The sequence below is a fragment of the Rhinatrema bivittatum genome, chromosome 1 (assembly GCF_901001135.1).
Source record: "Rhinatrema bivittatum chromosome 1, aRhiBiv1.1, whole genome shotgun sequence".
NCBI classification, from domain to species: Eukaryota; Metazoa; Chordata; class Amphibia; order Gymnophiona; family Rhinatrematidae; genus Rhinatrema; species Rhinatrema bivittatum.
Window position 1 is genome coordinate 142,240,431 of NC_042615.1, and position 26,953 is coordinate 142,267,383.

Sequence of the window (26,953 nt, forward strand, 5' to 3'; positions counted from 1 at the left end):
TGTTCACCGTTGTACAATTGGTTGCAGCTATGCAGAGTTTTTACGCTTTGTCCTGGATTCCCATGTAGTAAGAATTGTTAGGTATTCGGAAGCAAGTTTGGACCTCAGGACCTCTGGTCGTCATTCAACCTAACCAACTGTATTGTAACTTAATTTGGTTGTCAAAATTCTGCATTTTTATTGTCCCTTTTTTAGTGGGAAATTTTGTTCTCATTTTAGCAGTGTTTCATTAATTTAGTACTCGTAACAAAATAATAGTACGTTGACAGCAGTAGAAACTGTCATTTTTCTTTCTTTGTAAAGCAGGTAGAACAAGAACACAGGAAGTGCCAGCTTCTAGGTACTGCTGTCTCAACTCTCTTCTGGAGGGACCACCATTACAAATTGCTTATTTGCCATTTCCATTATTTTCTTGCTTTTTCTGCTAAACTGACAGGTAGACATTCCTCTTCTCATGTATGTGTTAATGATGTGAATTGTTCTTCTGCAGCTGGATCAAAACCAGCTGATTTCCCTCCGTTGATTACTTGGTGTTGCCCTCGAGTAGATTTGTGTATTAAATGTGGCACAGCCTGACATAACCTTCTTCGGGCACATACATATCATTCTTCAGCTTATCTTAAAGGGGAACTTTAAATGCCGGATGTGCGCCAAAATCAGGAGATGTGCATGCATGTAGGGCATTCGCATGTCCCCCCGATTTTAAAAGCCACCTACATGTGCACGCATTTCCTGCTATGTGAATATCTCACTTTGAACGAAAAATGAGTGTGACGTGGGCATTCGGGAGTAGGGGCTAAGAAACGTGCACGCAAGCACCTACACACCTGGATGCGCGCCCAGGTCCAGTGCTGCGTAAGTATATTTCTGGAATAGAGTAGGTGTTAAGTAATGAAAAATACCACATCCCTGAGGGGTTTAAGAGGTTTGGGGATAACTGGGGGGAATGCAGGCTAAAGAACCAGAGGGTTTATGGAACCTAGCTCCGGAATGGGCGAACTGGTGGGTAAACTGGTGAAACTAATCATAGACTGAACACATGCCTGTTACAAAATTCCCCCACTTGCGTGACTCAAACCCAACTTTTAAGCGGCTGTGCGCACCTGGGCTACTTTATAACACACACACACACACACACACACGCATGCCTATGTTATAAAATGGCCCCATCTCTGGGTGCATTGTGTGTGCCAGTTCCAAAGCTGCTTGGATCTGGCCAAAATTCCTTTAATGCAGATATAACAGCTGTGTTTCCTATAGCAAGAAAGCTTTGCAGAATGAGAACGCCACATAGGAGATGGGTGAATTACAATTGTAAACATGTTAGAGTGCAGTGGTGGTCTGAAGCCAGTTTCCACATCATTGACACCAATTTGACAGTTGTCATTGCTTGACACATTTCTTGGCAATCTTATTGAAATGCTTAAGACCAAATTTGCATGTCAACTGAACCTTTCCATTTGCAGACCCAGAAAGGGTTTGAAGTATATTTATGGCAAGAGTATCGTCCAATTATAATCTTAAAACAAGGGCACATATTTTCCCTTGTGATGTGTTAATGGTAATGACCTCTCTTTATTTGCTACAGCGATGGCTCCATGCTTATACTGTAAAGACTTTCTAGCACTATACATATCCTTTAAAATATTTTCTCTTGTTCCTGAGAGTAATTAAGTTTTATAAATACTATCAAGGCTGGAAACACTGAAAGGATGACTATAAAAAATACATTATAATACTGTTCACGCTCTTTAAAACGCTGTAAACATTAAAGCCTCCAAAATACTTACAAAATGTATTCCCCAGTTTTACAGGCATGAGCACTGATTTCATTTGTTTCCAAAATATAAATCTGAAAAAAATGTTAGCAGCTATAAAGCAGATTAAATTGATTTAATTTGTTGGTTTTCTGACTATATGTGTAAAGGTTGACAAACTTTCTTCAAAATCTAGAACAGATTGTGGCTTTTCAGGAGAAAATGTCTTGTCTGAGAGAGGTGAAATTGGGAGTCTCCCTTGCTTTTCAATGTGTCTTTATCCCCATTAAGGAAGTTAATTCGTTTGATTTTAATCCATTTATTTATGCAGATGCTTTGCAGATTTTAGCACCATTAGGAAGGAATTCTGATGAGGATATTTTATGATTGTGATGATTGTTTGTTGTTAATGTTGCAAAATCTGAATTGTTATAAAACTGGAACAAGGGATATCCCAAGGTTGCCTAGGTTAGATGAAATTGATTTGCTGCCTGTAGACCAAGTGAAATCTTTGGGTGTGGTATTGAATTCTCAGGTCATGTTGGAAAAGCAGGCTTCGCAAGTGGCTCGCATCACATGCTATAAATTGAAATTGGTGAAACAACTGAAACCTTATTTGGAGATCTCAGCATTAAAATCTGTAACATACACATTGATTTTGTCCCAGCTGGATTATTGCAATGCAGTTCATTTAGGATTACAGGGGAAAACGATTAAGTTACGGATGGTTGAAAATACAGCCACTCATGTGGTATTGGGTGAATCTCGAAGATCATCTGCCAGTCCATTATTACAGCAGTTTCATTGGTTGCCTGTTGTAGATTGATGTAAATTTAAAAATTTGGTTTTGGCTTTTAAGACACTCAGAGGTCATTATTTTCCTTCTCTAATTGGTAGCTAAAATGGTAAGAGGCTAGAAGAAATCTGAGATGCTTTGGCTACAGTTGCCACCTGTTAGACAATATTGTCATTCTCATCTTCATAATAGATCTTTTTCTATAGTATTGCCAGGTTTGTGGAAATAGTCTTCCATTAATGTTGAGAGAGAAGGTAGATTTACTCGATTCAGCAAAAATGTAAAAACTAGGCTTATGTCTGAAGGCAACTGTGCTTCTACATGAGCCTATCTTGACTCTATGGACATTTGGGGACGGAGCTTTGTAACTTCATACTTAATTTGATCCTGTTTATCTCTCCTCTCGAGTTACTTTAGTCCAGTCATTGTGGCGACAGCCTTTGACCAGAGGCTATGCACCAGGGCTTCTCCCAGAACCCTGCAATCACAGGCCTTATATCCAACCACTAGGTGTCACCATTCAGCAATGACTATGACTCCCTTCCTCACCCCCAACTCATCACCAGATGTTGAGGTTTTTTATTTGCTTATTTAATCACTTTTCTTTAACTTTTCAATTACAACCTGTTCTCTGTTGTGACAAAATGTTTTTGTTACAGGAACTCAAAAATTGGCCCTCTGACTTTATTTTTTTTTAAACTGCACCAAAGGACATAATTTGTAAACATCAAATTATGCTCTTTCTGCTCATACAAGAGTAAAAGAATTCTTTGGTATTTGCCATTATTTTCACCAACAGAAAAGAATCACAGATTATGTAAATTATTCACCTTGTTAATGCACAACCATCATTTTAAGAAGTAATCATGGAAATCCTGGAGTATATACAATCCAAGCCTTTCATATTTTCAAAAAGATATTTTGTTGCTGCGATTCTATCCTTTAGCCACAAGCAGTTATCTTTCTAACATATTTGTAGTTTTCATAGTTATGTGTCAAAAGAATATTGGAGCTTTGGGTACTTTTTTGCTGCCTTTTCCAAAATCCTCTTGAAAGCTAAGAGGTACCTCCAAAGAGGTTTATCCCATGAAGAAAATTTGATATAAATTTTAAAATTTTGGCTTTTATTACGGAAGGGATGCTCTTAAAGAGGGTATATCATATTGACTGCAGTTTTTATAAATATTGAACAAAACAAACATCAGTCATTTTTTTTTCTTTTATTAATCTAGGTAAGCCGGCCACACCCTAGCGATCATCCCCTTCTGATCCTGTTTGTGATAGGTGGCGTGACCGTCTCTGAAGTCAAAATGGTGAACGACCTCCTAGCCACACACAAGCCCGGTGTCCAGGTATGGAACTCTAATGGTCACATGTCAAAGGTTTAGCCCACAAGGAGGAAATGCTTTCAAATCTTTGATAAGGGAGGTCCTGAGCTTTGTAATGTATGTGTAAGGAAGAAATGTGAGAGAGAATGCTTCCGTACTATGGCCTACTAGTGGCAGTACCACGCAATGCTGTCTGTTTTCAGCAGTTACACCACCAAAGCTATGTTATATCCAGAAGTTTGTTAGTGCACGATAGGAGACTTTCGGGCTGTAATGAAGACAAAGGGGATCTTTGGTACTGTGCATCAAGTTCAGTGATTTGGAGGGCATTGAGATTTCAGGGGGGGTTTTTGTGAGCTTTTTATTTTTCCATCTTAGTCTCTGCTTTCCAAAGGTGGAGCTCTCAGAAAACTCCATAGAGTGAAAGGAGGAAGAATACTTCCACTTTCTAAACTTAATATTTTATTTAATATTTCTTTCCATTTATAGGACCGTCTTTCCAACAGATCACTCAAGGCGGTATGCAACGTAGAATAAAAATATGATAAAACAGTATAAATAACAGAAACAAACTGTCATAAAACAATATTGGCAAAGCAAAATGAAAGACAAACGTAAAAGTGTTCTTTGTGCCCCCTTCAACCTGACTCACTGCACATATTATTCAGAGGACACGTTTTTTAAACGATTTCTGCTCTTTGAATTGGCAAAGAACATGGTGAAAATGGCTTGCTGCATCAAGGAATTTCTCCATCTCTTTTCTAATAATTGTTTATATTTTGTTTTCTGTCTTGACCCTTTATATCAATGCTATTGGAATCTGTGTATGACTATATTTCAGTACTTTTTACATGAAGAAGTACATTTTTATAAGCTTAGTTGAGGCATGTCAACATAAAATAAGGAGGTTGAATAATTGGTTGAAATACATGTAAGTGGATTTTCAGAAACGTAAAACCAGCAAGTTCTTAACATGTATAACTCTGACTGCATATAAAAGGCGTTCTAGCGAGGTGTGTCAATCTTTTTATACATACTTAATGTTCAAAAAGTACCTGCATAACCGACATGCCAACAAGTGTAAGTTAGGCCATCATTTTGGCATGGGGAAAGTTGCTTGCATGCATTCATCCACTTAACACCGTTTACATGGGTAAACTGAATATCCAGTTGTTTTGTGTGTTCTTCAAAATACATGCATAACTTTAAATATGTTGTACAACTAAACATGTACCCATTAGTACATAAGAGTTGAAAGGGTAAACAGATTGATGCTATGTTATTAATTTGGAGTGCATTCAGCGTACAGAGTATTATATATGAGTAAATCGTATGGTTACAAGGAAGATTCAGCAGTGATAGAAACAGACACTGGCCATGCTTACCAGCTGTGCCTATGGAGGGCAGTTTTCATAATGATCTGGCCAGCTACCCTTAGTCATTAACCGGCTAGATCAAATGGCCTGAAAACTGCCCCATGTACGGCGACCAAACCAAACATAGCCAACTAGCTCTACTAGACGGCTCTAATGTAGCTGCTCAAGAGTGGGCATTTTCGAGAGGTAGGGACGAGAGCAAACTATGCATGTATCTAGAATTTGAAAACATATACAGATCATTTCCCCTGCCTAACACCAGCCACAGATATTGCAGACAGAGAAAGTATGCGAGTACCTTTATATCCATGTAAGCTTTAGCAAATTTTGAAATCCACTAAAGTTTCAACGGGTACAGAGTTACCCGCATAGCTTGCCTCTAGGTGGCTTTAGTGAATATCGTCCCCTATATTGCTTACAGGAATAGGTTTTATTTATTTATTTATTTATTAAACCTGCCCTTTCCCATATATGAGCAGTTACAATGTAAGTGTTCAGTATCACAGCTCTGAGATCACTGTCACTGATATTTAATATGCAGCACCAGCTAATGTAAGCTCTTCAGAAACAGGGCAGGTTATACGTTCCAGAATTAGTACATCATATCTGTGTTATGACTCTTTTCTTTTCCTCTACTGGTTTGATCAATCTGAAACCAGGATACCCAATTGACAGGGTGATTCAGTACTAAGTCACTAAAGAGCTGACCCTAAATCCTACAAACACAGCTCATTGCTGAGGTTTACAGTACTCGTTAATATTTATTTAGGAAAAAAAATGTAGTTGATTGTGTTGTATGAGCCTAACCAATATTTCAAGTGTTCAAACAACTCCGAGCGGCGCCGTATACACATGAATATGGCTGCGCGCAGATCTATGACAGTATTTGGTAACCTGCGTATATGAAGTATATGCAGATTATAAAATACCTGTAAATCCGGTTGCGCACAAAATACCTTTAATGCATTGAAAAGCACGTACTTTTCCTATTTGTTTTGAAAACATAAAGCACACATTTTATGTGTGAAAAAAATTATGACTTGCTCACGTGGAAACCCTGTTTTAGCACACAGTCAGGCCTATCCAGTACCGAGCGGTAGGAAGAGCTGCGTTAGTGCCTACGGCACCCGCGGTTACCGCCCGCACAGTGCAGCTCACCTACCGCTCGATCCTGAAGCCTAATTATATGTAAATGTAAGCCGCGTCCGAAAAGCCTTAGTCCCGCGCAACCCAGGATACTGGATAGAGCGCCTATACAGGATCCTGGGTGCGCGGGCCTAAGGCTTCACGCCACGCTGGTATCTGTCATTTCAAATGTCATTTGAAATGACAGATACCAGGAAGCAACGGCGGCGACAGCGCAGAAACAACGGCGAAACGACTTGTCAGTGCCCCCCCTCCTCTCGGAGCAGGGCGGAAAAGCCGCCTTGCTCCGGGAGGAGGGGGGACACTGACAGCGGCGAAGCAGCGGCGAAGACAGCGGCGAAACGACTTTTCAGTGCCCCCCCTCCTCTCGGAGCAGGGCGGAAAAGCCGCCTTGCTCCGGGAGGAGGGGGGACACTAGCAACGGTGAAGCTTTCCCCCAGCCCGGACGCCGGCAAAAAAACTTACTTTTTTTGCAGCCAGCCATGAGCAGGAACACGATCTGGCCTGCCTTAGCTCCTCCCAACAAGATGGCCGCCTGCACGGGGAAAGCGTGCAATTGGCCTCTTTTCTAATAATTGTTTATATTTTGTTTTCTGTCTTGACCCTTTATATCAATGCTATTGGAATCTGTGTATGACTATATTTCAGTACTTTTTACATGAAGAAGTACATTTTTATAAGCTTAGTTGAGGCATGTCAACATAAAATAAGGAGGTTGAATAATTGGTTGAAATACATGTAAGTGGATTTTCAGAAACGTAAAACAGCAAGTTCTTAACATGTATAACTCTGACTGCATATAAAAGGCGTTCTAGCGAGGTGTGTCTTGAGCGGCCAATTGCACGCTTTCCCCGTGCAGGCGGCCATCTTATCGGGAGGAGCTAAGGCAGGCCAGATCGTGTTCCTGCTCATGGCTGGCTGCAAAAAAAGTAAGTTTTTTTGCCGGCGTCCGGGCTGGGGGAAAGCTTCACCGTTGCTAGTGTCCCCCCTCCTCCCGGAGCAAGGCGGCTTTTCCGCCCTGCTCCGAGAGGAGGGGGGGCACTGAAAAGTCGTTTCGCCGCTGTCTTCGCCGTTGCTTCGCCGCTGTCAGTGTCCCCCCTCCTCCCGGAGCAAGGCGGCTTTTCCGCCCTGCTCCGAGAGGAGGGGGGGCACTGAAAGGTCGTTTCGCCGCTGTCTTCGCCGCTGCTTCGCTGCTGTCTTCGCCGTTGCTTCGCCGCTGTCAGTGTCCCCCCTCCTCCCGGAGCAAGGCGGCTTTTCGCGCCCTGCTCCGGGAGGGGGGAGAAGAGACAAGCAGCGAAACAACTTACTTGCACGGGGGAAAGCGGTCTCCGTGGCAGCCCCAGTCCTCTCCCCTCCTCCCGAAGCCAAAAAAAAAAAAAAGCTTTTTTTTTTTTGGCTTCGGGAGCAGGGGAGAGGACTGGGGCTGCCACGGAGACCTGCACCCATGATCGCGGCCGGGGCAGGTGAGCGGGGGCTGGGGGAAAGCTTGCCACCTACCCTTACCCATGCCTCTACCGCCTGGGTCAGGGTAGGCGGTAAGTTTGCAGGTTAAACGTGCGACAAAACGGCAGGGAAAGGTAGCGTTAGTCGGGGTGCGGGTTACAGGATGCTAGGGGAATAGCTAATTGGCTCGTTTGCATGCAATATCGAGCTAATTCGCTCGTTTGCATGCAATATACATGCCGCGGGCGGAAGGGGTTACCCGGGGAATTTAGGACGCGGTAGGAGTAGGTTAAAGGGGATTCGGGATCGCAGGAAGGGCTAACGCGGCCGGAACGTGAGTTAAAAGCGGCTTAGGAGCAGGGTAAACGCGGCCGCACTTTACAGGATAGGCCTGAGTGTTGTTATATTTTAAAACGTGTGCGTGTAATTGAAATCACCAGTCTGCTGAAACATCCAGCAGTTCACCCTATCCTTCTCCAGGTCATTGAAACCCTCCTAGTTTTTTACCCTGAGCTGCCCCCACTTCACCCAGACCTCCCATCCAACCAATAGTAAAGAATAGCCCCGTCTGATATCAATTATACACGATAATTAGCAGGTGTAAAATGATGTGAATAAATTGATAAACATATTATGCGTACGTTGCTTGTGAAATAGCAATTTACATGTGTAACACTTGACCCAGAATGTGCACGCGAGACTGAAAATATGTGCATACGTTTGATGTTTTTAAAATAACATGTATAAGCTGATTTTACATGTGTAAATGTTTTTAAAAATTCACCTCTCAGTGTATGCTTGATCTGTAATCTCTGTAGCACAAAGGCCAAAAACAGAGGCTGAGAACGCCGTCGCATTTTTAATCTCCATTTTCTTTTTGAAAAGTTCAAACCCTATTTATCAGCAAATACCAATGCTTTTACCAATGTTTCTTCAGTGTGATTATAACAGATTTCTTTCCAAAGGGGCACTAGAATTCTTTGTTGCGTTAAAATGCTACTTCATCTGTCACATATCGATGGACAAGTTAATCCAGGCTCAAAATGTATCAGTGAAGATTGAAAAGATCCCCGCGTTAATAAGAGATATTTCAGTGGGACGCACTGGGAATTTAGGCTTCCTCCACACCACTTCCCTTCAAGGGAAGGGATTGAAGTTCTGCAGCCGTGACATTCTATCTGGTGTTGCTTTACTTTCAGCTTGACCCCCAGTCGCAGGTCACCCCTCAAGGCAGGTTTCTAGAGCATTTACAGCTTTCACGGCAGATTTTTACTACCACTTGCCCTTTGTTTGAAATTGTTACTGTTTAGGTTAAAGGCCTTTAGAGGAGTCAAAAAAGAAGTTATTGCTTGAGTCTTTCATATGAAGAGCATCTGATTTACTTGGTTGGATTACCTGGGATTTATATAGTTCAGCAGTGAGTATCTCCCACCTGTCCAGGATTATTGTGCCTTCAAAAAGTCTATTATTTGAGCCAGCATATCCATTAAGATGAAGATAAATATTTGTCCACCACAACCTTTTTTTGTTATGTAGACTTGTATTTGCTGATCTCTAGGTAGTTTGTTTCAGACACCAGGGCACACTAAAAGCCTTCAATTTTTTTTTCTCTAATCCTTTAAAAGGAGCCCACGGCAATAAGTCACTTTATAAAAACAAGCTTTCATCTTCCCTGCATGGAGCAGTTCTGCAATTTAAAAATCATAAAAGGTCTCTTCTTTTACATATTTAATTAGTGTGCATTATAATTCAGGCAATTCTTTCAGGAGCTGACATCAGTGGATGTTGACTGTCTTGCGTGATTGCCTAATGAAACGACACTCTCTGGTTTATATTCCATGGCAGGAACACCTTAAACATAAGACTTGCTCCAGTGTTACTGCACTTTGCTTAACATAGATAACATGGCAGATCAAGACCAACTGGCCCATCTAGTCTACCCAGTTATTTCTCTCCATACTGTTAAGGATATATCCTAGCCACTAGCCAGAGAGCCTCATATTTCTGCTAGCACATCTAACTTTTTCCAGGACTTTCAGGTGTAATTTGGGGCAGAAATTCATTTTGATGAGAACTTCCCATCCACCAGTTATGATTCTGTTGACAGGAAATTAACACTTCGAAATCAGCTGTAAGCATTAAGAAGCATCTTATTTTTTTTATAGAGACAGGGGTGTTTTTAAAATAGGAGGAAAACCTCCCCAAAACCAAAACCACATACGTATAGCTAATAAACTTTGAAGGTCTTCCACCATTCTTATTTGATTACATTTGCCTATGGCACTGAGATGGCAAGACGACATCCAAACTATGCTCCTGTGAAGCCCCACGCTGGCCATTCGTTTCGTTTGTTTTCATAAACAGCATGTATAGGATGGAGCCAACATGAAACAGGTAGTACTATACATTTATATTTGTTGCTCAGTTCTCTTTCTTAAATGTAACTCCTGCATCCCCAGTAAAGTGTCTGCTCAAACACTGTGCACTGTTTCTGAGATCTGACCAGATAGTAGCAACGGCCATTTGTAAACTAGGCCTCCGAGGGAAAATTAAGTTCATGTTTATTGAAGAGGGAGTAGTCATTAACCGATAATTTGCATTCTTAAGAGAAAAAGAACTTCACTTGTGGTGGCATTGCTAGGGAGTACAGTTCTTTTGGCAGGGGGGGTTCACAGGGAATTGCTGATAGCTTAGGAATCCCACATATATATAGTGCCTTTAATGGGTTTATTGGGTAGATGGGACGGGTCCTTGGTGCTACGTAAACACAGAAACCTGGTTGGTCAGCTTTTACTAGCAACTCTCTTTACCATAGCTACATTCTGGAAGTGTAATCCTTGTTTAGAACATTGACGAGTGCAGGTATGGGAGATTATGGATATCGAACGTCAACGATTTGTGCTTAAACACAAGCAATTCACATACAATGTCTGGGGGATCTACCATCGATATTGTGGAATCAGTGCCGGATAACATGACTGTGAAGCCATGGTTATGTAGCTTGGATGTCTTATTTGTTGATTAGAGTTACACTTGCTGCTGTGTACCGACAACAGATAGATAATGGTGAAGCTGCTCTCAGCTTTATGTTTGCATGTTTTCTCTGTGTCAGTTAGCTAAGCAAACAGTGTATATAATGGACTCATGCAGTCTTCTTCTCACTATGACTATGTTTTTGTACCTTGTATGCCAAAAAAAAAAAAAGTTTATAAATAAAGAGTTTAAAAAAAGAGAAAAAGAACCTAATTGGATACTTTGATTATACCCCTAGAACCGAATACTTTTGCATACAAAGAAACTTGAGAATTTGAACTTAGGATTCCTGTTCCCTAGGCTCATTTATATAAAGTGACTTACTGCTAGGGGCTTCTTTTAAAACATTATGTCAGAGATGCTTCATCTTCAGGACATTTATTTTACAATTATTTATAATGGTGTTTCAAACATGCGGTGCCTAGGACTGGTTAATGGCCCACTGGCAGTACTGTGTGTTGTCATCTTGGAGACCTAGACTGAATTCCAAAATCTGACTTCTACTGTGTGGGACAACAGGGACTAGGAATGCTGCATAAGTAACATTCATAATTTCCATAGGGGTGGGAAGCTAAGCTCCAGTATAAAAGCAACACCTCCAGGTGGGATTCAGGATGCGCACACACTCACATATATACATACAGTGCTAAAGCGAGTCAGGTCTGTGGCCTTCTCCTTCAGTAGGAGGAGGAAGAGGAGGGCAAGGCCTAATCAGGAAGAATAAAGCCCCCATGACCTTCACTGAAGGCCTACTGGAGTAAATTTTCAAAAGCTTAGTTCGTACTTTGGTATGTAACATAAAGAATTACATACGTAACTTGACTGAATGTGCATAAGTGGCTTTTTCGCTTCCTAAAGATATGGGTTTAGGTTCAGGGGAAGGGGTGTTATAGATTTATCCACACATCTTGAATTTTGAAAAGTTGTGCTTGGATATGGTATGTACTTTATCCACATAATTTTACTCATTGCTAAGCAAAGCATAAAGTTATGTGCATATAGTTACCGTAGCTATATAACTACCTGATATTGAAATTCATTTGATGCAGGTAGCTTGTGTTTCAAAGTCAGGGCCTGATTCATCAAGGCATTTTCCCATAGACACAGAATGGGAGAAATGCCTTAGTGAGTGAATCAGGCCCTCAGGTTGTTTTCTTCGTGCTTGAAATTGCATGCACAGCTTTGCAGCCAGGCACACAACTGAAAAAAATACCGCATAATGCCTCCACTTACAATCTACCGTCTTCAGGAGCAGCAAGAGGAGGGTGGGGCTGGTTCTGACAGAGGTGAAAGCTCAGGTGTGGTGGAAGGTGGGGGCACTATAAGTTTTTTTTTCATTATATTTTTCTATCTTTAGGTAATTGTGCTGTCCTCAAAACTTCTGAAACCACTCGACATTCCCGAATTGCTGTTTGCAACAGACCATCTGCATCCAGATATAGGCATCTGAGAGAGAGCCATAAATAAGCAAAGTGACCTACACCAAGCTGAAATTGCATTCCTGTTATCTGTCTGCATCTCAGGTGTTCTAAATACGTAACACCCCAAAACTAAGAGTGGATGATCACGCCTGAGGGGACCTGCTGGCTTGAATTCTGGCTGGACATAAAAATGTTTTATTTGCATAATGGCATCAGGCTGTCATTTGGCACATCTGATTAAAGATATAATGCAATTATACTAATTTCCTGCTTCCTTTGTTGATGTTCTGACTACTTGAATGGACAGGAATGATTTTCTGAAGCATCTGCCCCTTTTTGATCTGAATGTTCATATGCATTGTTTGAACATAAAAATAAGTCTCACTTCTTTGAAGATTTTGTGGTTAATTTTGTTTTTGTTAAGATTTAAAGCTACAGTATTAACACAAATCTTCCAAATATCACTTTTCATGTTACATGACTCCGTTGCTTCCTTTTAAACATAGTTTCCTACAGGGAAATTGAACGTATAAAATCATCAGGATTGTGTATTTGTCCTGTCCCCCTTCCTTCCCTTTCCCCCGATAACTTTTGAACCATTCACCCAGTTTCATTCAACATTCTGCCACAGATGCTAAAGCATCCTGGGACACACATCCCCCAAAAGTGCTCTCGAGTCCCATATTTAGAAACCCTATTTCTTTTTTTTTTTCCCCAGTAAGAAAACGGGACAATGCAGTTGAAATCTGAGGGAGGTAAGAGCACATTGTGATGTCATTGAGCATTTTGAAAGCTGCTCTGCCATTGGTTAAGCCCTGTTGTCAAAGACAGAAACTGGCCTCATAAAATATCCATACGTCTCTTTGAGCTTATTCCTTGGGCTCCACAAAAGCAGGAGTCCTAGGAATAAGGTCAAGCAAAGGTACTTGTGAATATTTCATGAGGCCAGTTTGCTTCTTTGACTGCAGGTAGAGCAGCTTTCAAAATGCTCAATGACATCACAAGGGGCTTGGGCCTTCCTCCAGTTTTGGCTGTTTAAACAAGCAAAATCACTAACATTCTTCTTTTTGTATTGATTTATATTTCATTTACAGGAAAATGTCAGAAAATGAGAATATTTGAGACTCCCATTGCTATTTAAACCATTAGAGCCTTTACCTTCAACTTAATTAAGCAAACACATTTTCACCATGACAGGGTTAGAGTTTAGGACTTTTTGTCTGTTAAAATGTGGCTAATTAAGATCACAGTTAAATATGGAATAGTTCAAGGTGCTATCAGTGGCGTAGGCAGAACTGATTTTTTGGGTGGGCACAAGTTTAATATGGGTGGGCTGCAGGCATGCAGGTCTGAGACCTACTAGTTGTTTTCTTATTGATAATTAATGCCATAACCTGCACCCTACAATGGCTTTCTAAGTAGTTTGCAACAGCCATTATGCATCATGCGTGAAACTTTAAAACATTTTACCTCAATTATTTCAAGCACTTACCAACCTTTTTGTCTGTAGTTTGAATCTATCCTCTGTTACTGCTGGCTCTTGGCTTTTTCTCAGTTTCCTCTCTGCCTTAGACCTTCCTTATTCTTTTAAGGCTAATTTTCTAGTCTTCCTGTTATTTCTTTTAACTTTTATTTTTCCTCCATGTGTATAACTCTTTCTATTCACCAGCTGTCTCTCCACAACTCATTATCTTCCCTCACCTCCGGGTCTCACCCTGTCTTGCCATTTCCATCTCCCTCCCCACCTCTTGCCTCTTCCCTCCATCATGATCCCCTCTTTTCACATCCTTTCTCTTGGTTTACTCCTCTATCAGTCACCCACCAAAATTCACATAGCTCTTTTCCCAGATATCTTCACCTCTCTCTCTTTCTTTTAAAATTCTCTTCACCTAATCAATTATCCCTGCTCCTCTTCTTATCACAGCCCATGTCCTCTCTCCTATCTTGTATCATCCTTTCCCTTCTCTCGGCTACTGTTTCCTTCTCATAGCCCATGTCCCCTCTCTGTCAACCTTCTCTACAATTCTCCCTGCCTCTCACAGCCTGGGTCTGTGCCTGCTCCTCTACCTCTCCCACAATTCTTCTCCCAGGCCCTCTTCCCCTCACAGAGTCTCCTCTACCAGCTAGAATTCTTTATTTCAGTTCCTTTCCAAACCAGTCTCCCCTTTCCAAACATCTCCCAGTAGTTCTCTCAACCCCTCTCTTACCCTGCTTATAACTCTTCTGTTTCTCTTTTCCTTTCTAGCCCTTCTATCAGCAGCCTTTCCCCATCTCCTCTGCATTTCAGGAAGCCTATCTGTCCGAGACTGCTGCTGCTGTCTGGTCCTCCATTGGTCAGACATTCCACAATCAGCCAATAGGCTGCAGGGGAAGGTGGGAATAATAGCTAGGAGACAAAAATGCAGTGCATGCCCTCCCCGAAGCCCATTGGTCAGACATTACTTTACCAATGGACTGCAGGGGGAGGTGGGAGCAGTAACTAGGAGACAAACACTTCATTCCTGCCTTCCCTGGCAGCCCTGTAGCATGGACGTGCATACAAAACAGCCCCACATGCTGAGTGATTTCATGGCGCCAAATCTGGACCAATCACATTTTCTGCAGCTCCAAAGAATCTGGAAAAACTTTGGAGCATGCACAGAGAGGCTATTGTGCAGTTACTGCCTAAAGTTACCTCAGTTATCTTTTTCTGCCGAAGAGTTTGGAAGTGCTATCACAAAGTCTTCTTTGGTTCCCACTGAACCCAATAAAGTTTCTAGAGTTTTAATGGGAAGTTCTTGGGTTAGCTTATGAAGTCTTCAAAAGATAAGGCGTCATTTAAAATGTTCCAAAGGTATCCCAAAACAATGGGATCTTTAGGATCTACATGATGTGTGTATATGCTGTTTGTGCCCCGACAATGTGGTCGCATGTCTCCCAGAGCTATTAAATACAATTTTTATAAGCTCCAGATGGAATTGAGAGCTAAATATATTGCTTCTAAAGCTGAGATTTCTCACTTTAAAAATAAAGAGTAGTTTTCATAATTCAGAAAAACAGTGCTTAATACTGTCTAAAGAATTAAGAGGTCCTAAAACTTTTAAGTGTTCACCATCAAAAGCCCAATTGTAACCAACTCATGTGTTCACTTCTATTGTGCCGAATATATGTAAGGCACCTATGCCTTACCAGTCTACGGCACCATCGCTGCAATATTCTGTGGAACCATTATCAAGACATTATTCGGCGACATCACCAGCACAATCACCTCACCATTTCTCATCTCTGCACCATTTCAAGGCACCATCACTGCACCATTCCACAGCATCATCATCGTGCCCACTATAAAGTGCAACCCTACTCTAAGGCACTTAGAAAATGTTCATCAACAAAGCATTATAAAGGGCAAGAATAGTCCTCTTTAGAAGATTTTGAAGTGTTATTCTCTTCTCCTAGGCAGTTTCTTAAGCCAAGTACAGATAGATTACATTCTGTAGAAAAAGTTATGAAGCATTCAGATGTGGAATACTCTGTCCATACTCATTCACACTTATCTTTATCTTTTTCTTCGATAATATCAGTAGTTGGCCTTCATGATTCTCTGAAGAGAGCAAAAAAGAGAAGAAGAGTTCACTCCTTCACCTTCTATAAGTCCTACGTAAGGAAGAGCAAAATCCTTCAGATGATTATCCTCCTTTACCAGAACAATTTGTAAAAAAAGAGGTGGCAAGAATTTGTTAAACAAGATATGAAAGACATAGTTCCTAAACATCCTGAACTACACAAGAAATCACCGGTTAAGGATGTTTTGCTGCCTCCAAAAAAAAGATATTGCAGCAGATACCCAAGTTTCTACAAAATATCAAAGTGAGGGTGAAATTTCTTATTCGAATCTTGAACAAACATATTCAAACATAGATATTCCACCAGAAGATTCTCCACAAAATGAAAAGCCAGAATCTCCAACTCAAGACCCATCATAACCTAGATTCATTGATAAAATGACTATAAAAGCTGCTGGATATTTGAAAATATATACAATCCAAACCATGAAGAAAAGCAGTTCTAGTTCATAAAACATTGGAGAACATCCAATCAAAAATATGGTCAACTCCATATACCATTCCTCCTGTGTCAAAGGCTGCAGATATTAAGTACAGAGTGCAAGAGAGTCCAGGATTTAAAAAAAAAAAAAAAAATCAACTTCGACATTAATCCATTGTTGTAGAATCTGCTTTGAAAAAGCTTAGAAAATCCAAAGCTTTTGCAGCAGTTCCACCTTCCAAAGATTTGCGATTGTTGGATTCTATGCAAAAGTGCCAATTTCAGTCAGCCATATTGACAGCTAGAATTGCAGCACATCAAATCCAAATAGTGCAGGACATAGAAACACTCCATAATCATAGTTAACACCTTGAGGAAGCTACTGGTCATTTAATCGGATCTGCATATGACATCTTTGAATCTGCTGCTAGATCGTCTGCAACAGCGATAGCTTCCAGACATTTGGCTTGGATAAAGTCTTCCAATATTAGTGAAGATTTATTTGAGAGGATAGCTGATGCATCCTACCTTGTGAACAGTCAGTTTTGGAAAAAGTCCAAGAAACAGTAATGGCAATGAAAGCTGTACTGCTTTACAATCCTTATCTACACCAACATTTGATCCTTTTCAGCAGAGAAAGTATATCTCTACATATAAAAAGAGGCCTTATAACTATTATTACAAGAAAAGATTTCCATATTCTCAAAATTATCAGCAAAAACACTAATCTCAGTCTCATTCCAACAATCGACTAATCAAGCAACATATAGAGGAAGAGGAAGACGTTCAAACAAATCTGTTCCTTAATCTTTAAGCAAGATAGCCCATTCTTCTTGACAACCTTTTTCCTGAAATCCAAGTGAGGGAGGAATTCATGGGTGTTATCCATAATAGAAAAATTATACTTTCTCAATTTTCAGAAAATTCTATTTCACAATCAGTGCCAGTTGTTCATTCCCCCTTCTCACTATCTTAACCTCTTAAAAGTAGAATTGAAGGATCTAATTTCAAAAAGAGTAATTCAGCCAGTTCCATCTCTACAAAGAGGGGAGGGATTTTATTCCCGTTACTTCTTAATCCTCAAAAAGACGGGGGAAATGAGACCTATTTTAGATCTTCGCCTGCTCAACAAGCAGCATATCAAGAACGAAAAGTTCAAGATGAACTCCTTGGGCACAGTATTTCCCTTCATACAGAAAGGGGATGGCTAACCTTTCTCAACTTAAAAGATGCTTATCTTCACATTCCCATAGACAAAGATTTCAGAAAGTTTCTCAGATTTCAATTTCAAAACATTTTCAGGAGAGAGTACTACCTTTCTGCTTTTTGGCTGCACCATGTGAATTTACAAAATGTCTAGTTAACATGGCAGCTTGTCTATAGAAAAAAGGTATATCTGTTTTCCCTATTTAGATAACTGACTGATTGTATATCGTTCATATGATTCATCCATATCAGACCTATCTCGTGTGATTTCACGTCGTCATAATTTAGGTTTTTTGATAAACTGGGGAAAGTCTTTCTTAACTCCTTCCCGCACCCTGAAATTTATTGGTGCCAAACTGGATACCAATATCCAAAGGGGCGGATTTTAAAAAGCATTTACATGCGTAAATCTGGGTTTTACGCATGTAAATGCACTTTACTCGAGTAAGTGGGCTTTTGAAAATTGCTACAATATATGCCATTGAATCGTCCATAGGATTTATTCGCATAAGTGCACTTTACATGAGTAAATGGCTTTTGAAAATTGCTACAATAGTAGTTACATTTATGCGCGTAACTCCTTTGAAAATTACCCCCCTGGAGCCTTCCTCCCTGCGAGCAGAATTCACTCTCTACAAACTTCAGTTAAAAAAAAAAAAGTATATCTTTGGAAGCAGGATTCGGCCAAGATCTTCATGAAGATGTTGGGTCATTTGGCCACTGCAATCCATTCAATACCTCTCATGAAATGGCATATGAGATATCACAATGGATTTTTCAAACTCAATGATGCCAAACAATTCAACCTCTTTCTTTCAAAGTCCAAGTAACAAATTTGATGGCTTCAAGCATCTCATCTCTGTGTGGGAAAACCTTTCAATCATCCCAATCAGACTTGGAGCTTGACAACAGACGCTTCCTTACTGGGTTGGAGAGCACATTTCGAAAACCATTGTATACAAGGCATTTCATCCATGCAGAAATCTCATCTGCATATAAATCTCTAATTAAAGGCAGTTCACAAGGCTCTCAAAGTCTTCATTCACAACATATCGAACTGTGTTCTCCAGATTAACACAGCAACCAGGAGTTGATGGTTTATATAAACAAGCAAGGGGGCACAAGATCACTTCTTCTCTGTGTAGAAGCTCTATGACTGTGGAAAACAGCATTGAAAAGACAGATCACATTTACAACCATTTATATCCCAGGTGAACAGAATCAGCTAACTGACAGGTTAGGTCAAAAAATCTCTCCTCACGAATGGGAACTAAACAACTGGGTTCTACGGGATCTTTTCAAAAGTAGGGACATACCCCATAGGTTTTTTTGCCTCTCAAAAAAAAAAAAACCCCTAACTGTCTTTTGCTTCTGTCTACCGTCCAAAGGAGCGATATTGATGGATGCCTTCCTTCTTGACTGGAGCCAAGGATCTTCTCTATGCTTTCCCACTGATCCCATTAATTCCCAAATCTCTTGTGAAAATACAAAAAGAATGAGTGTCCATAATTCTCATAGCACCAGCTTGGCCTCGACAAGTATGGTTCTCAACTCTACTCAGTCTGGCAAACAATTCAAACCAAACACTTCCTCTACTACTGGATCTCCTCTCTCAAGATCAAGTTTCCCTTTTACATCCCAACCTGAAATCTCTCAATTTCACAGCTTGAAGAATACATTGGGAGACTTAAATGGTTATCCTAAAGAAATATAAGGGAAATAATGAAAGCTTTCAAAAAACCAACCACTTGGAAAGCATATTCATTGCTTCTGAAATTATTTATAACGTTCATTGTAACTTTTTGCTCCTTTCTCTCTCCTCTTTCGCTATACGTTTACTGTAAACCGATGTGATGTACATACAAACACGGTATATAAAAGCATTAAATAAATAAAATAAATAAATATATTCTCAAATGGTTCCGTTTCAAGAGATGGTGTTCTCAGCAGCACATAATTCCAAACCAGGCTAGAGTTCCAGAAATACTGAAATATCTCCTGTTTCTCTCTAAATCAAATTCAAAGATGACTTCCATCAAAAGTCATTTAAGTGCAATTGCAGTGTTTCACATTAGTCATGAGCATAAATCAATAGCTCCTCATCCATATGTTGCTAAATTCATGAAGGAACTTTCTAAACTAAAGCCACCTTTACAAAAGCCTTCACCTCAATGGGATTTATTCTTGATATTAAAATGCCTTAACAAATCACCTTTTGAACCTATATGGGATTCTAGTTTACAATTCTTTACTTGGAAAACTTTGTTTTTGATCGCCATCACATCTGCCAGGTGAATAAGTGAGCTACAAGCTCTTGCCACTTACCAACACTACACACAATACAGTTTTAAGAATGAATCCTGCTTTTCAACCAAAAGATGTTTCATCATTACAACTACCATTCTTTTTCCAAAGCCTCATAAATCTGCATATGAACAGAGAATGCATTCTTCTTCAGCCTTCCATAGAATGTTTATTCTATCTATCTCATACCAAATCAAAATAGAAATCTTCTCAATTGTTTGTCTCATATGCTCTAGCTACATTGGATAAAGCTGTCATTAAACAAACCTTATCAAATTGGAAAGTTAGGTGTATAACTTTCTGCTATCAATAAGAATCAAAAACTTAAAATCTACAGTATCAGCTCACGCTCTACGAGCAAAGGCGACATCTTTGGCCTTTTTAAATGGAGCGCCTCCTATTGAAATTTGCAGAGCGGCTACTTGGTCATCTTTTAATACATTTTTTAAATACCATTGCATTGCTTTTCAATGGGATTCCAATGAAAAGAAGTGGGACTCATCTGCAAGAGGAAAGGCTTTCCCTTCATAATAAAGATTTTTCTTTTTTCATTTTTTACTGAGCTTTGCAGTTGCACCATGTGGGGCTGTATTATACTCACGTCTACAGAGAAATCAGAGTTGCATACAAGGACTGGAGTTTCTCCGTGGACGGAAGCACAAAACAGCCCCTCATTCCCTCCCTCCTCCCAATAGTTGATATTTATATACTTTGACGGTTTGCTTATTATACCTGTTTACTTCCTGAAGTAACTTTAAGCGGTAACTGCACGATAGCCTGCCTGCGCGTGCTCCAAAGTTTTTCCAGATTCTTCAGAGCTGTAGAAGAGGCGATTGGTCCAGATTCGGCGCCATCTCTGATGTCATCCACTATGTGTGGTTGTTTTGTGCTTCTGTCCATGGAGAACTCCAAAGATATGCAACTTTGAACTCTTAGCTCCTATCATGCAGGAGAGCAGGAGACAATATTGGGGTTGCTCAAGCACCCAGAGCACCTACAGAGCTGGCGCCTATGGTATTGCTAACTTTTATCAGAACTTTTTGGAGGTATAATATTGATACATATAAAGTATAAATAAAGCATGAACAACTGAAGATGGACTCCAAAAAGATGTTTTAAACCAAGGAATATAGCCAAAATAAAAGGTATATAGTTTTTATTAAAAAAAAAAAAAGAAGATGTCAATTATATTTTGCTTGTTGGAACTGCCCATCAAATCCTCTTGAAGAAACATTTGCTAGTGCTGCTGCTTTAAACAGAAAAAGAGCTGTTTGAAACTTGTGGCTCTATTTCCTATTTTGAAGTAAATATAGGAGAGGAAAAAGTCAGAGCAGAAATATAACTCATGATATTCACCAGTGTTCTATTCCTGGCTATTCATTACACAGTTATAAATCTTTGCTGGCATGATTATGCAACACGTTATTATTCCACAATGTTAAATCCATGGTATCAGGATTAAATTCCAGAGCTACTAGAAGAAAGATTTGAAATTCTACTATGGGCAGGAGGGAGCTTCATGTTTTGGTCCTTTCTTTTCTTCTGCAACCCCCGCACCTCAATAAAGATGCCATTCCATGGTTAAGAGCACATCATAGGATTATTTATTACAACTAGAGAAAGCACAAAGAATTAGGCTCCTTACCCCTTGCAGATTTTTATTAACTATTTTGAAGGCATGTGTTAACATGAAGAATTCTTCCATGTAGTCTAACAGGAATACTTTGACTAATGATGCTTTATTTTTATAGTCTTAAAAGCCTAACTCAACCCTTTTTCAACAATTCCATGAAAATAAGAGGTGGGAAGGGATATAAGTCTAATACAGAGCTAGAAAAAAGTGTTTATATGAGCAGGTATCTTTACTAAGACTGCTTTAATTAACAGAGTTTGCATTTTTAAATACCATGACCAATCTTGGGTTTCCAAGGTCCAAATAGTCTACAACTCACTCCTAGCAAACATAAACTATTCTTGTCACCACCACAAGATACCTATCATATGTAATTCACATTTATTATATATATATTTATACCTATCAAATGTACTTTTACTCCTCTTGTAATGCTATTATCGATTATATTCTGCACTTACTATAATTCTTAAACTCTGTTGTATCACGCTTTGAACTCGTCTCCTGGAAAAGCTTGATATTAAATAAATAATGATGATGATGATGATTTGAATGATATTTTGGCTTCTGGAAAGCTTTTCAGTGTTATGAATGTAGAAAATTTAGAGTTGACAGATATTCTCCAAGGTTGACAAATAAAAACGTACAACATTGCAACATAGTAGATCCAGTTGGTCTGCCCTGTCGTTCCCATCTACACTGATCTAGATAAAAATATATCCCAGCTGTCATCTATACAAGCTTCACCACCTACAGGATATTGCTTCTTGTCTGAGTCAGTTTTTGCTGCTATCCTCGTTGGCCTTCTCCCAATCTGGATAGAGAAGCATACAAGCTCCCATACTCAAACCAGCACCCAGACTTCCCTGCCCTTTTCCTCACCCAACAACGCTTTGCCCAGTCTCTCAACCCTGAGCTTACCACCGCTCTCCGTATCTAGAATTCTATCATAGAGTTGGTTTCCACCACTGCAGCTGGTAGGTTATTCCAAGCATCTACCACCGTCTCAGTAAAGTAGTACCATTATATTATGACACCTGTGTAAAAAAAAAACCAAAAAAAACCTATCAGCTAGAGTGTGTGTATTTGGGAATTGCTATACTATGTACATAGATTTAATATGAAGCTTTTAGAAAGCCTCTGCTCTAACCGATAGACTATAGACCTCATTGAAATATACAGTATATGAAGTTTACTATCATTTTTCTAATGCAATCTTCTCCCTTCCATCCTGATAACATGCTGTATATTTAGCATACCAGCAAAGGAAGCACACATAGCATGCTCACACTGTGAAATCACCACAGATGGACAGCATGAAGCTAACAGCAGATGACCAAACACCATCCCAAAACATATGCTTTTAGAAAAAATCTAAAGCCTTTTTTGGCAACATCACTTCATAGGAATAACTGTGAAAATAGAAATTCCAGGAAAAGAATTGAATAAATGGAAAAATGCACCAAACGAAATCTACAAATTACAACCTAGAATTAAAAAAGAAAAAAAAAGGATTTGTAATGTTCTTTCTCATGTTTATGAAAAAATAACTTCAATTCAAAAATGTCACTCCAAGCATTCAGATAAGATAAAATAAAACAAGTGGGGAAAGCATCATTGAGGCATTTACTGTTGTTTATTTATGTATTAAAAATATTTATGATTCATCATTGAGTACAAAACTTGCAAGGTGAAGTACAAACAATAATAAAACATCTTCATACATCATTAAATAACACATAACAAGATAAAACCTCAACTAAAATTGATCAGGATAATGAAGCTTCAATAAATCAAATAGTGCCATAGGCCTCTTGAAAAAGGAGGGCCTTCAAACGTTTATGGAACTAAATGTTATCTTCCGCCCCCAGCAGAGTATCTGGCAGAGCACTCCGTAAAGTTGGTCCAACGTAGAAGGATGCCTGCCACCTAGTTTCCATTATATGAACAAGCTTTGGGAATGCTTTCAAAAATATAGGGCCTGATTCATCAAGGCATTTTCCCATAGACACAGAATGGAAGAAATGTCTAAGTGAATCAGGCCCATAGATTTGTAGAAGGGAGTTTGAGTTGTGGGTTGGGTGGGGGAGAACTGAAGGGTGTGTACATGGTTGGGTATGCAGCTGTGCATGAGGAGGGGGATGGATGGGGGATGTGTTGATGTGGGGGTACAGGTGTGTGTAATAGGTTACACTGGTAAACACATTTCTGGGAACATCTTGTTTCCCCCACAACCTTCGGTGAAACAAGTAGATTTTAACAAGCTTAACACAAACATGCATTTATTATGTCTGTATCATGTACCGTTTGTGAGAAAAGTGCGATATACATTAAGCATTGTTACGTGTCTGTAGCGGCATAAGCTATAATGGCAATGTTGGCACCAGAAAACAAAACTAAAAATAATTTGCTGCACATTTTTGTTTGTAATCACTGTCCGACACTTCGCAGATGAGAGTCCAACAATAGTCACCCAGCATGGAGGGGTTCCACTTGCCTTGATACGGTTTCTCCATTTTGACAATGTCTTGATGAAACCTTTCACCATGTTCGTCACTCACAGTGCCAAGGTTGTCTGGGAAGATGTCCAAGTAGGAATGAAGAAAATGTATCTTCATTGACATGTTTTTTTTATCTTATTATTATTAAAGTTACTTATTTTTGAATAATTTTGAATATTATGTTATCATATCTACAACATTATATGTTACTGATAGTGTATTTTTTCTTATGTTGTTAATTGTTTCACATGTCTGTTTGTTTCCCTGTATGTTCATTGTACCTATGTTTCATTGTATCCGCCATCCAACGACAGTTCAGTTTCTTGTAAACCGGTGCGATATGTATCCCATATAGGAGCATCGGTATATAAAAGTTAAAAAATAAATAAATAAATACATAAATAAATGTTGCACTTCATCAATTTGTATGCCTGAAGCAGATTTTCAACCTGTTCGACATAGTCTGCTGCCTTATAGTTGCCTAGAAAGTTACAAATGACATTCTTGAAAGCTGTCCACGTAACACGTTCTGTACCATGCAGAAGGCCATAAAAGTGGCTGTCCTTCATCACAGCTCGGATTTGTGGGCCAACGAAAACACCTTTTATCTTGGCGTCACTTATGCATGGAAACATTTGCCGCAAATAATCAAAGGCTTTACTTTGCTTGTTCATTGCCTTAACGATGTGTGTGTGGGGGGGGGGGGGGGAGGGGGGGTACTTTGAAAGTGTAGGGGAGGTGGCTTTGAAGGAGCGCTTGGATGCCAACCTTTACCAACTGCATCAGCTATTTTCCCTCTTTGTCTGGGTTGGGGAGGTGATTGACCTGGGGGCAAGTGTGTGATGTGTGGTTGTGCAGGGGAAGGGGGTTGTGTGATTGTACTTTGGAAGTATGAGAGGAGGTGGCTTTGAAGACACCCTTTTGGTGCTCTGTCAACTGCTACAGTTATTTTTCCCTGTGATGCTCATGGCAAAAGTGGTGAAAGAGTGAGGGGTTGTTTTTTTTTTGCAGAGTTATTGTGCCTAAGGACAGACAGATGTACAGACAGACATTGATCCCTTCTATATAATTCTTTCCAACATTCCATTTGTTTGAAAGCAGAAAAAGATGAACAACATAAAAAAGCAGACTGTCATAAAATCCTCTCAGCCACTTTTTAGTGAACAAGATCAAGTGAGGGTGTGAATCATAGCACAGAGAAAATCCGCACACAAAACCAATTATGCAAAATAGAAAAACTAACCACAATTAAGTTCATAATTAGCCACCATGGTAGCCTGTTTCAGGGAAATGAGTGCCAGACTGTTCTGTAAAAATGGACTGGTTGTTTTCTTTGAAGCAGATGTTCTCTGTTTACAGATATTTTGAGATATTTGATTGGAATATGAAGACAGAATGGAGATTGCTTCTCGCGGCCTGCAAAATTATCTAATAAGGGTGGTCAACATTAAAGCCAAGTTTTCCATGAAGATGATGGTTTGCATGAAATGTTCTGCCTCTGTGCTTGTTTCCCAGAACTGTACATGACAAAAACAGTAATAGAAATAGTGTACCTTTTCTTGAATGTAATGTTTCAAACTGGACAAATGTTATTTTGGTGATGCGTGCAAGATCCAGGCCATGAGAAACACAGCAAGCAAACAGGAGATAGTACAGTAATATGCAGAGTATGAAGAACACATTGGAAAAAAAAATTAGGGACATTAAGAAACCTCAAGGAACACAAACTTTGTGTGAAGTGAGAGATGGAGGAGATGTTGAGCTAAGGAATGAAGCATTGAAAGTATTAAAATTGTCCCCACAGAAATGATTGCAGGTGTGTGACCGCAGCAGCCATTGGAGCAGGGTTGTTGAGAGTAAATGTATTTGGTTCTGAGACTCCCAGACCTGTGCAAACAGAGCATCAAAATGTGTTTTCTGGGTGAAAATTGTATGGCATTAGTAGAGTGTTTATGGTGGCCCCCCTCCTCTTACACAGCATACGTATTTTCAAGGATGTGCCATCATTTTTGTGTGTGTGTGTGTGACCTGAGTAACCATTTTTGTCAGTTGATATTCTGCAAGATGTGAACATCACTTTTCACTGTCAGCCAAAAGAAATTTGGGTGAACCAAATTACTGTATCTGTTCTTTATCCCATTTGTCTGTCTCTTTATCCATTAAATACCTCTCTCATTTGTCACTCTGCTTGTACAGGAATACTGGATATTACACGAGTTACATCAAACTCTGCCACAACTCAAGGTGTGTTCTCTTTACTTATAAAGCAGAGATCAGGTGATTGAAACAAAACATAGGACAAAAGTAAGGATGTCAAACAAGAGTTAGACAGTGACTGACCACAGCCAAACCAGCATACATCCAGTAAGGAAGAAAGCACTCCATCCTACAGTCCAGAACAAGATTGCATATTAAATTGCAATTTAAATATATACACACACACTCTAAATTTGCTAAACGTTTTGAGTCTTCTGCTTAATTTCTACTTGGTAAGTATGTGACTCTATACTGGCCATTCATACGAAAAGACTCAATTGTCCAGATTAGACATTTCTGGACAGTAAAGCTTTGTTGAAGGGGCTGCATGTGAACATGGACACTACTTTTGGGGATGTTTTAGCTCTTTTAATTCAGTGGGTTAAATAAATAGAGCAGCTTTTAAATAAGAAAGTAGTATACAAATAAAAAACATACCTTGAAATGTCTGTTTGCTAATGCAGTCATTTAAAAAGTGGGTCACTGGTTCTGGGGATGCACACTTATCCAAGCCTTTTGGGGTAGGATACGTAGGTATCTGTCTCTTCTGGGGGGCCAGCTAGTGGTTATTACTCCTGAGCCTCTTTGATGTAGCCTCGTCATTTCAAGTTCGGGGACAGGACAAATGTCTTTTACTTCGGAAGGCACATTTGATTGCTGAAAAGGCCATACTATTGCAATGGTGGGAGTCCAATCACCTCAGCTTTTGGCTTTGGCAGAATAAATTACA

At 39.7% G+C, this 26,953-nt stretch overlaps 1 protein-coding gene across 2 annotated transcripts in view; it reads left to right on the forward strand.

The window, feature by feature from the left end:
* SCFD2 (sec1 family domain containing 2) overlaps positions 1–12,694 on the forward strand; it is a 641,446-nt gene extending 628,752 nt beyond the window's left edge. For both annotated transcript variants that reach the window (XM_029587632.1, XM_029587640.1), the window contains 2 exons: positions 3,786–3,905; positions 12,237–12,694. In XM_029587632.1, the coding sequence (XP_029443492.1) occupies positions 3,786–3,905; positions 12,237–12,329 (213 nt within the window). In that variant the 3' untranslated portion in view covers positions 12,330–12,694. The remainder of the gene's footprint in view (positions 1–3,785; positions 3,906–12,236) is intronic.
* Positions 12,695–26,953: the final 14,259 nt, after the last annotated feature.